Source organism: Tenebrio molitor, chromosome 2 (assembly GCF_963966145.1).
Source record: "Tenebrio molitor chromosome 2, icTenMoli1.1, whole genome shotgun sequence".
In the NCBI taxonomy this organism is placed as follows: domain Eukaryota; kingdom Metazoa; phylum Arthropoda; class Insecta; order Coleoptera; family Tenebrionidae; genus Tenebrio; species Tenebrio molitor.
The window spans coordinates 15855257-15867425 of NC_091047.1; the positions used below are offsets into that span (position 1 = coordinate 15855257).

The 12169-nt window shown below is 34.0% G+C and overlaps 2 protein-coding genes across 3 annotated transcripts in view; both read right to left on the reverse strand.

Annotated features, from left to right (window-relative positions):
• Positions 1–1138: 1138 nt before the first annotated feature.
• Positions 1139–2079, reverse strand: l(2)efl (lethal (2) essential for life). Its single transcript, XM_069038436.1, has 2 exons — positions 1920–2079; positions 1139–1865 (listed from the first exon to the last, which is right to left on the reverse strand). Exon 2 carries the CDS (start codon positions 1863–1865, stop codon positions 1287–1289), a length of 579 nt encoding a protein of 192 aa, XP_068894537.1. The 5' UTR covers positions 1920–2079; the 3' UTR covers positions 1139–1286.
• A 9447-nt stretch (positions 2080–11526) lies between these two features.
• The window catches only part of Pde8 (phosphodiesterase 8), a 54962-nt gene continuing 54319 nt past the window's right edge, over positions 11527–12169 (reverse strand). For both annotated transcript variants that reach the window (XM_069039081.1, XM_069039082.1), the window contains 2 exons: positions 11906–12082; positions 11527–11848 (listed from right to left, as the gene is read on the reverse strand). In XM_069039081.1, coding sequence (XP_068895182.1) covers positions 11919–12082 — 164 coding nt within the window. In that variant the 3' untranslated portion in view covers positions 11527–11848; positions 11906–11918. The remainder of the gene's footprint in view (positions 11849–11905; positions 12083–12169) is intronic.

Genomic DNA, 12169 nt, shown 5'->3' on the forward strand with positions numbered 1-12169 from the left:
TACCTCTTAGATTTGAAAATAGGGGGGCTCCAAAGGTGCAGCTTTGATCTCATTTATTTTAAATATTAAAAAAGCTGTTGACTATTTGTCTTTTGCTAGTCAGTGGCATAATAATTCTGAACGATTGTGATCAGGTTTGCAATTATTTTCTTCATTATTTTCAGCATTTCCAAGTACCTACAATCTGTTTCAAAATAAAAAATCCACCACCTGTTGATTTATGTTGGCAGAAAAAAAGAAATTCCTAGAATAAGATTCATTTTTTTGGGTTGGCCCAACCTCCCGCTAAAATTTGACATTGAATTGTTGAGTTTATTTACGTAACACAAAATAATTATTATGTACAAAAAGGTGGTAGCTATCATATCATACCTTTTGAGTGAAATAATAAAATGAGAATTAAAAAAACACTATGAACTACGCCCGAAACGACTGTCAACAATTTTCTTTCATAACCCCGTTTTTTTCTGACACTAAAAACAAAAGTTGGCGACGTTGTCGGTTGTATTTTCGAGGTAGAATGCAGTGTTGGTGGATTTTTTATTTTGAAACAGATTATAGTAATTTTATGTTTGTTTTACCTCAAATAACGTACGCCAACATGGCTTTGATTTTCTCTCTCATTTTCATGGATACAACATACAACAAAAATGAAATATTGCAAATATATTGCAAAGCTATTGGGATACATAAAGTGTTTGCCAAAGCCAAATAACCACCAACACTGCATTCTACCCAGAAAATCAACCGGCAACGTTGTGTACTTAGATTTGATTGGTCTAGATTGATTTTTTTAAAAATTTTTACCTCATATTTTAATGACTACCTACTTAATAACAATAACAACGTATCTACTGCTAAGCTGCTCCGCGAATTTTGGTATTCGTATACTTCGTCCAGCGAGAGATTGTATTAAATAACCCAACACTACAAAATGCACTAGAATACATTAATTAGAGCATAATTTCAGGGTAAAAATGTTACTGCTTGAAGGATATATTATTTCAAATTTTACGTGCGCTAGGTACTAGGTACTTACTCTACGTAGAATTTAGTGATTTTTATGTCAACCAATATCTCGCTGAACGAACTATATCTACTCGTACATACATAATTAGTTGAAGAAAACGACAGTATGTACATTAATAAACAATTTTTATTATAAACAAAATTGCGAAGATAACAATATAGAAAGATCGTTGATTAAAAAGATTATACAGTAGGTAGTAGCACTTTGCCAATAAAATTGGAATTACGTTAGATTTCATAACATTTCAGCCTTATTTTTAGTTTGGATGTTCAATTTTTGGTTGTGTTTCTGTTGCAGGAGCTACCGTAGCTTTGGCAGGTCCAGTCTGAGTAATTGGTACTACTCGTTCGCCCGATGGAGGTTTGAGAGACTTTTTCGGAGCGGTTACGGTCAAAATACCATCAGAAGATAGGGTTGAAACCACATCATTAATGTCGTGTTCTTGGGGCAGTAAATATCTTCGAACGAAGTGTCGTGAAATGAATCCATGTTCATCTTGTTTTTCCTCGTGTTTCCCTTCAACAATAATACTGTTGCCGCTGGTTTTAACTGTAATTTCATTAGGAGCGAATTGTTGTACGTCTAATATAACTTGAAATTTTTCTTTATCTTGTTGAATGGTAGATCCTGAATCTTGTCTTTGTAAAGCAGTTGAGGTGGCGCGCCACGGTCTGACGTAATTTCTAAAAAGTGAACCTCTTGGCAAAGAGCTGTAGGTGCTGAGAAGATCATCTCTTCGTAAACCAAGTCCAAAGTGTTGGTCGAGGAGGCGCGATGGGCGAGAAAAATCTTCGTCATCCCACCAGTCGCGGAAAAGTAGAGGAACCACAGACATCTAAAATCACAACACTTTAAAATAAATATTCATATAAAATATTGAATGAAATACTTTTATTTGCGGTTGTTGGAACTGTTACTGTTAGACTACTTCAGTCTGGAGATTCTGAATTTATACTGAACATTCCTTGAACTTGCTTCAATATATATCCCGAAAATGATGTTAGCCAATCAGGACGAATCGTCTAGTTCATTCTAGAATGCATAAAGATTTTTCAGTAAAGTTCTTAAATATAGAAAACCACGTATAGCTTGTGGTATATCGTTTTAAAATTGTTTAAAAAGAGACAGGAAAGTCCTACACTTTTCATCCTAGTTATCTGAGTTTCACAATGGATTAAAATAACTCTGTGAGTAAACACCAGCGGTAACTTTTGGATTTTTATGCTATTTTTCATTAGACAGTTACGTATATAAATAGAAATGTGATGCGTGATGCATCTCTTCTACTCATACCTAATTTAGGCACTGCGCATATTTAGAAAATCAAATTTTAAAGTCCTTTTCTGGTGATGTGTTAGGATTTTATAAATAAATGTTAATAATAATTGTTTAGCTATTATAAATTCATTTTTAATACCAAAATTAATCTTAAAAGTAAAAAAAGGAACAAATGTCTTGCATCAACATTATGTATTCTTTTTTTGGCTGTAATGATTTGGATCGAATAAATTGGTTTTTTGAAGTCGATTTTTCCTCTCTTTAGTTTTCAGCTTTTTCGGAATGTGGACATTTTTTCATAATGTGAAATAAAGTATTTCATTTCATTTCACACTTCGGAGATTTATTTTACACGTTTACACTTGCAACTCAGCTTTGCTTAATTTGGTACAAAAATATAGCAATTACAGGGTGTTTGAAAATTGCTAGTACAAAAAAAAACTGTGGCATCTAGAAGCCCTAAGAAATCCAAAAAACTAATTTTTAATTTTTTTAAACAAAAGAGATAAAGTAACCGTATCCCAGCATATTTTATGCCTCAGGCGGGGCAGTATTTTTTAAACCTTGGTAACCAAGCGTGATAATGAAGGACTTTACAACAATATAAAAAATAAATATTTTTTGCAAGATTTTGGCAACTAACAATGGTACTAACAATTTTAACCCAATTTTTAGTAATTTTTATCTCGAAAACTAGAGGACTTTTATTAAAATTTTTTCTTGCCGATGGCTTTAACTCACCATCACCAATTACCAGTATTTTTTTGTACTAGCAATTTTCAAACACCCTGTATAAAAGAATTATTGATGGTTACCTAGTACAGCATTGTTATCACTTTTAACACTGCATTTGCTCATTTAATGGACATATGTAATTGTATGTCCTTCAAATGTGCAAACTTCGACCCTGGTGACAGCTTTTTACTTTTAGCTGGTTATCTAAATTACGCAATTATAGTAGAAAATTAATGCTTTATGATTCATGTTCTAATTTTGATTTGTGATGTCTAAATGTGTTACTTTTCATAATAAGCGTCGAAATGTCATTCTTTTTGGAACTGGTTAGGAAATTAAAAAAATTTCACAGCTGTTGATATAATGAATTAATGATATGTTGATATACGAGTAAATAGTATATTGCTCGAATTTCAACATATCTTTATAAGTAGGTGTAGTTGCAACTACGGGGTGATCAAATAGGACTGTTTAAGTTGGTAACACTGAATTGTATTTTAAATCGTATAACAGGAGTAACTTTCGGTTGTTGATGGCTTGTCGTTGTTAATGCTATACCTACATCAGATATTTGTCAAATAAACCAACAAAACATACCCGGTTGCAGTGTTATAAATAACCGAATTTCGTAATTGTATTGCCAACTTAAACAGTCCTTTTTGATCACCCGGTAGTAAATCCTATTTTAGACTATTTAGCTTACATGGCAGATCCTTTATGCAAAACCTTCGGAAACATTAGAATTAAAAGTTAACTTATACCTGTTTATACAGGGTGTTTGAAGTATAAGGTAACAAACTTCTCCTGTGTAAAGAAATAGACAAAATACAACTTTTATTCTAGTAACATTTTTTAGTATGTGTTATAATTAATTTTCTAGTAACCATTTTTTCAATTTGAAGAACTACTGTGTGAGATCCACCGGATTTCTAAATTATAAAAGCGGCAGCTAAGGCATTTTCCTTTACAAATCGTCATTAGCTTGGTATTAATAATTACAGATACAGATACAGTGGAAACAGAGTTTAGTCAGTTTAGTACAGCATAATAAAAAAAGCAAAAAAAAATGTCACTAAGAAAAGTTGTTCATTTAACCTACAGTCGGAACGTTATGGATATGGATTGGGGACTCGTCGTTAAGTTGGCACTATCAGCAAAAGTAACTAGGCGCGCCAATAAGGTTATTGAAATTTATGACAGATCTCATTAATGTACAGTTCAATCATAAGTTTTAAGCGGCCTTGAGTTTGACAATCCATATCCAAAACATTTCGAGTATAGTTGTGCATCTCAGAAAAGTTTGTTACCTTAAACACCAAACACCCTGAATGTTAATAAGAGAACGGGTAACGTATTGTAATGTATAGTTGTCCGTTTTCTCTAAGGTTATATTGGGGCCGCAAAATTATCCCATTGTGTAAAAGTTGATTTGTCTACAATAGGAAACATTTTGTGGTTGTAAACAGCAGGCAAACCCGGCTGGTTGTTTCGTTCAGAGTTTTTTGATTTATTGCAGGGGCGCGTAGCTTCTGAAACCCACACAAAAGGGCAGCTTATTCGCTTATTCGGAGGAGTAACTACTTTTATTTTTCACTTTCGTATAATTGCATGATAACTCCTAGGATACGCAATACGTAAACATGTCCATAACAACCAGGGAATAATACAGGGCCTAATAAGAATAAGCGGGCGTAATAAGAATAAGCGGGCGTAATAAGAATAAGCGGGCGTAATAAATTCATAACGCCCTCATCAATTCATAATTGCAAAGATACCAATTTTTTTTTTTAGAACACTTATAGTGAAAAATAAAATCTTGTATGCACCACGGCGTCACCGAATGATTACGCCCATCGAACGATATCCATCTCTCGGGCTAAAGCCCTCGAGCTGGATTCATCGTTGTCCGGGCGTAATCATCGTTGTAACGCCCTTGGTGCATAAATAGCTATTACGGCGCCAATAAAACCTTAGAGAAAACGGACCACTATAATCAATTAATTAAAATAGCACTCGGTGAAGTCATTCAACATACCAATATGACAGCTATAGACAGAGGTATGACAGCTGCAGCAATAATCTTTCGTATGTTGCAGATCAGAACTCGTTTGAATACCTATACATACAGTGTGCCCAGCAAAGTGGTGGCAAGAGTCCTAATTAGTTCCACCAGATGGAACTATTTAGAGAAAATATTTTTGATGTATGGCAACATTACAAGTCATTGTCAGTATCATTGTAAATTAGGTTAAGCAAGAGTCAAAAATAATGAACACCTAAACATTAAAAAATGTATTTAAAATGTTCAAATTGTCCACCATTATCCTGGTCATGCCATGTAAAACCATTTACATAATTCACTTAATTAATTTAATTAATTTTCCTCCAGCTTACCGAGTTATAATGTTTTCAATTTCTCCAATCCCAGAAGCTCGTCCTCAGGAAATACTGAAAAATCGGATAGGTTGCTAGACATCAAAAATAAAAATAAAAATTCTAATTTCTAACAAATTAGCGCAAATTTGTGCAGGACCGATTTCAAAAATTTCAAAAACATTAAAACTGATTTTATTTTCATTGCTGTACACATTTTACTAAGGTGATTTTGGCTAAAACTCTTTAGAACAACGCATACTATCATATGTTAAAAGGAACGCCTCAACTTCGAAAACACCCTATACTATTGTAATTTAATATTGTATAAGCAATTTGGTGCTAAGAACCTAAGATGCACATTTGACCCCTCAAAAATCGGAGATTTTTTCGCTTGTAGTGACCCAGTTTAAAATTTAAATTTTAATTCCCGGTACCGCCACGAGAGCGCGCCAAATGTGAAGGTACTAGCGGCTAGACTAGGAACTAAAGGGATGGGGTTGGTAATCTTGGGGAGTTGGCAACGCGGAGAGCGGAAATATAGCGGGGGTGAAGCGGTCTCTCGCGCGGGTAGTTGAAGCGGGTAGGGCACTTTTGTTTGGTTTTTCGAAACGAACACACCTTGCAAAGAGCGATCCAATATTTCAAAAATCTGTAAGTTAAATCTGAACCAAATACACTACCGTATTGAGTAGATATTTTGTGTCCCCGTGAAGAATCCGGCGTTTTTTTAATTCACACGGGTAATTTATCCCACGTTCGTTGCCTTTTTGTTTTTGGTTTTTGGGACCAGGACCACGTGGTACTATTGGGGACAAATTACTTTGGTCGTCAAAGTCAGTTGACTGACATAAACTTGTAAAGCAAGCATCAGGACGGTTAACCTTATTTTTTACTACTGTCAACCACTGTCACTGTCAAACTCATCATTGCAAAATGTTAAATACGGAAAAATGGACAACTGAAGGAGATATTCCTAGGAGGAAAAATTGAAAAGGTTTCCACAAGACAATTTGGCCCATGGACAATCCCCCAGAAACAAGGGAGATGCTTCTAAATTTTTGAATGGTGCCATATTTTTGACAAGAGAAAAGTCAATAATTTGAAATTGTCATCACTATTGACTTGACGTTAATGCTTGGTTTACATTAATTTGTTTTGAAGTGACAGAAGAATGACGACCAAAGTATTTTGTCCCCAATAGTAAGGGTATGTTGTAAATATTATTTTGTTGCATGCTGTTTCTTTCGAGAAGCGCCCATTTGTTAATTTTAAGCGTTATCCCTAAGTTTTCCCCGGTAGGTTCATTTTCTTTAACAATCGGGTAATTTCAAAAATTAGTAGCCGCGGGCGTCCATTTTGTTTTGCTTTCACTAACATTTTCTAACGGTACTCTACCAGCCAGCGATTAGTTTATTTAATGTGTTTTATTTTATCGTTATTTAACTTTGCTCTTTGTTCTCTTTTATTTGATCATTGTTTAATGGTGCGTTTGTTTTTGCTTATTTCTGTCATTGTTTAATGTTGCGTTTTATTTTGTTGAATTTTCTCATCGTCTAATGTTACGCTTCGTTCGATTGAATTAAACTCGGGTTTTCTTTGTGTTGTGGCTAGCACCGCTAGATTTCGAAAGATTTAAAGTAAAATATTGTAAGTGCGCCCCTATGGGAGTTAGGTTTCAATCAGGAAGTCGTGGGGTTGTCTAGTAAATTTCTGTGGCGGCCACGGTTAAGTTATGGCCGTTAGCGGAGGCGGACCTAAGTCCTGCTCGATGCGACTCTGGGATGCTGACGTGAAACCTCCGTCGCGGTTCTAGAGATCTTAAGCTTGTTTGACACGATACTAAATTTTTGAGAAAATTTAGTAGTAAATGAGAGAGGACCAATGAACGATCAGGATCTGACAAAGACAGACTATGATCCTGATCGTTCATTGGTCCTCATCGAGGTCTCTCTCATTTTCTAACAAATTTTCTACAAAATTTAGCATCGTATCAAACAAGCTTTAGGTTTTTGTCGGTAAACGGTTGGTTGGGGAAGGCGGAGCAAGCTCTGCTCGAAGCGGCTTAGGATTTTCATCGTACAACCCCGAGGCGCTCTGTCACTCTTTCTTGGTCGGTGAAATAGCCCGACGTTCATTGCTAACCCGAGTATAGTGGTCCGTTTTCTCTAAGGTTATATTGGGGCCGTAAAAGTAGTTACTCCGAATAAGTTGCCCTTTTGTGTGGGTTTCAGAAGCTACGCGCCCCTGCAATAAATCAAAAAACTCTGAACGAAACAACCAGCCGGGTTTGCCTGCTGTTTACAACCACAAAATGTTTCCTATTGTAGACAAATCAACTTTTACACAATGGGATAATTTTACGGCCCCAATATAACCTTAGAGAAAACGGACAACTATACCTAGAAACGTCGCTGGTCTCAAGCGGATTCAGATTATTCTTCTGAGTCACCTCGCGACCGAAAGTTTGTTACCTCCAGCTCTAAGCTCCCGTCGGCGTACCTTGACCGCGTAGTAACTAATTAAACTTGGAATTGTCATAACTAATTGTAAAATATGAGTAATACCTGGGATACGGTTTTGGAGAGGGTTTTTATCCGTCCCTGTCTGTGATAACTGCATTATGAATTTGTTACTTGTGCAACCTTTAACTTGTCATTTTTGTTGTCATTTACCCGTTGTGTTTGTTTTAAATGTCGCTGTATTGATATTGTTGTTTGTGCTTTGTAATGGCCTCAGCTAGTTAATTTTCTGTACTTTGTTATACTTGGCCCCCGTTAATTTTGGATTCATTTCATTCGATTTCGTGTTTTATTTGCGGCACTCTTCCAACTGGAACCCTAATCGTTTGCATTCCGAACCTTTTTTCCGCCAAAAGAAAGACACAACGTAGGGCTCCTCCGATTCGATGACGATCACGACCACATTTGTTACCGTTTTGCACAGGTTCGAATATTTGGCGGAAAAAGTAATGTATTCAGATCATTACACGTTTTTCGCTTTTATATCGAAAGCTAAAAGAGATAGTGAAAAAATTTCAATGGCAAAATTGTTCGTTTTCGACGCTTGACATTATAGAATGTTATACACCAAGGTAGAGAACATATTTTACTAAGCCGAGCTGGGAGCTGGATTATTACCCGAGACGCCAAGCGTCGAGGGCAATAATGTAAGCGAGGCCTAGAAAATGTTCTCTACCGTGGTCTATATACAATTTTTTTCACTACTAGATACCCTTTCTGATAATAATTATTAATTAAATTATTAATGAATAAAATAAAATAAATAGAAAAACTTTATATTAATAACATAATTACATAACATTTTTGTTTTATATATAATACAAAAATTTTCGATAATAAATTATTTTTCAATTTTAATCTTTGTTTTTCGTTTTTTTAAAACGAACATTTTTGCCAGTGGATTTTTTTAAAGATACAATCGAACAACGAAAAAAGCTCTCATTCTCAATCAAAGCAAGGTTTCTTCAGATGTAGATGTAGGAATAAGGAAAAAGCGGGAAAATGCAACTCCAATCGTCAAGATACAGGAATAAATAATAATAATGTGACAAATTTTGGATACCTATCTTTAAAATGCTAGATTGTTTTGTTTTACAAACTGTGGTTCTCACATTCGTTTTTATCGACAATTAAACTTGCTTTGCTTAAATTTTATTTACGTTCTTTTACTTTATTTGTATCCTGTAGATAACCTGTTAAATAACGTTGTATTGTATTTAAATTTTTGTACGTATTCATTTCTCTTTTTGGCCTATGTAATAGGCTAATTTGATTTGGGATAATGCAGATATATTTTTATCTCGGACGTAGGTAGGTACCCATATCCAACAGATTTGAGTGGATAAAATTTAAACCGAAAAAACCAGTCTTAATTTTTCTTATCTAATCCCGTGGGATAAATGACACTTATCCCACTCATTTGAGTGGAATAAGGAACTTCATTACCGGGCGCATTTCATTACTCCACTCAGTGGGATAAGTAAGTCATTATTCCACTGAGTGGTGTAATGAAACTGGCGGAAATAAATAAGATTTACCTTTTTTTTAATTCGGGGCGGTCTTAGATAAAATTTTGTACATAACACGTGGGCTAAAGCATATTACAGGAACCTCGTGTGATTACAGACGAACTCGGGCTAACGCCCTCGTTATCTGCAATCTTCACACTCGAATCCTGTAATATTGCTTTTATCCCACTAATTGTGTAAATAACTATTATATGGTAAGAACGTTATTAGTAATTGTTTGTTTTAGGTATGTTTGTACATAGTTTGGTTTTAAAACCACAGCACAAATCAATCATTTTCACGATTTGTTTTAACTATTAATTTTATGGTGGTTATGATAATTATACAGGCTGATTCACGTAGCCCGTTCATTAGAAACTTTTTGATTTCCCAAAATCATATTAATATGAAAATTGGTAGTTGACTATAACCGACTACTCCAAGTTCAAATGAAATATTTTCAAAATGGCGGCACTTCCGGAAATACCGGAAATCGATGCCATTTTTGTTTTTTTAAATAGAAAGGCCCCATTTTGACTTCACATTTCGATTCTACGTTAACTTTTGAGTTTAGTACGTCTTTTTGTCAATACTTACCTGTCATCGTTTTTGACCTATGTCATCTTTTTTGCAAAAAAGTGAGATTGCAGGGCTTCATTAAAAAATTTATAATTCCTGAACCATCAGAAACAAATAATTTATTTTTACTTTACTGACTTGCCAAAGAGTTGGCCGCTTTTTTGCGTTATCAACGACATTTTTTTAATGTTTCATACGCCTACTGCAATTTTTTAAAATTGATAATCAAAAAATGTCGAAAACTTATTTTTTTTAAATGGCAACTACCATTTCTGATACTAGATATAAATGTAAAATTAAATTTTAAGGCCACTTTTATTAACATTATGTATGCCTATTTGCAGCCGTTTAGGCGTAATTTCAATTTTTTGAATAAAATATTATTTTTTATAATCAATTGTTTTATTTGAATTTTTATTCAAAAATAGCATTGCAATAAATATTAGATAACAACAAAACAATAAAAAATAAGCAAATTAACAAAGTGTTAAGTGTTGACAAAAAGACGCTCTAAACTAAAAATTTAACGTAGAATCGAAATGTGAAGTCAAAATGAGGCCTTTCCATTTAAAAAAATAAAGATGGCGTCGATTTCCGGTATTTCCGGAAGTGCCGCCATTTTGAAAATATTTCATTTGAACTTGGAGTAATCGATTATAGTCAACTACCAATTTTCATAGTAATATGATTTGGGGAAATCAGAAAGTTTCTAATGAACGGGCTACGTGAATCAGCCTGTACAGTGCATTTTTTTTAACTGTTGCCATAGGGAATTGCATGGTAAAACTTTTACCCCCTGTTAACTTTTGTTCTGATGAAAATATTCAAACCATTTTTGGAACACAGTTGGAAGATTTTTTAAACTATCGGATAGTTTACAATTCAATATCCTAAACTGTTGAAAAAGTTGTGAAAAAAATTTTTAAAGCGCGCCGGAATAATAGTACGTCGAGCGGCCGCCAGAACAGCGTCCCTGTTGGCTCAACTCAACCAGCACCTGACCAAATTCCATTACAGTGCGACACTTACAAAATAGTCGAAGAAAAACATTTCGAACAATTCCTTTGATAATTTCTGTTAATTTGTTAAATTATTTGTGCGTTAACGTTTTTACGTTTGTTTTTTTTTATAAAGATATTTAATCATAGCCACGAGAAGATCTCGCTATTTATTTTTTAAATGAAACTCGCAAAAATCAAAAGTGAGGATAGGCAGTTGCTGGTTGAGCCGACAAGGACGCTATTCTGGCGGCCGCTCGACCTACTATTATTCCGGCGTGGTACAAATATTTTTTTCACAACTTTTTCGACAGTTTAGGATGTTGAATTGTAATCTATCCGATAGTTTAAAAAATCTTCCAACTTTATTCCAAAAATGGTTTGAATATTTTCATCGGAACAAAAGTTAACAGGGGGTATAAGTTTTACCATGCAATTCCCTATGGCAACAGTTAAAAAAAATGCACTGTATAACGTTTGAATTAAAAAAAAAAATTGAAAAGTTCTTTTATAAACCTTATATTGCACATTAATACAGCTTCAATAAAAAACAGTAAGAACATCATCGCACATTTTAAAATAAAGTATGTATATAGTATTAAAAGTAAACAAATAATTTAATAAAGTAGGTATTTAATTCTAAAGTCAGATATGCACGTCCAGCATGCATACTATAATTATTATGTTTAAATAATGAGGTACGCAATATTTCATTTATTTATAGTATAAATATAGATATATAAATAACACAATATGCACATTTTGTAGACATTCACAGTTCTTTTAGTAAAATTTTTTTAAATTTATTGACGTCAACACTGTGACCTGAAAATAAAATAACATTAGTTGGCAAATAATAATTAATTAATTTAAGAAACTTACGAGGAAGTTTGCATCAGTCAGTTTTTGAAGATTTCACAGGAAACATGGGACACATAAGTACACTGGTTTGAAGTTTATTAATATCAGCTAAGGTATTGAGACCTTGTTCATCAAATTCTTTCCATCTAATGTAGTTTTGTCGCATGTAAGTGATTAAATCGGGCATATCGATAAAAGCTGCAATACATTAAAAATGTTAATTATTTATGCAATATACACTTGTACGGGGTCATTATAAATGTTTGTAGCAACTAGTGGACGTAG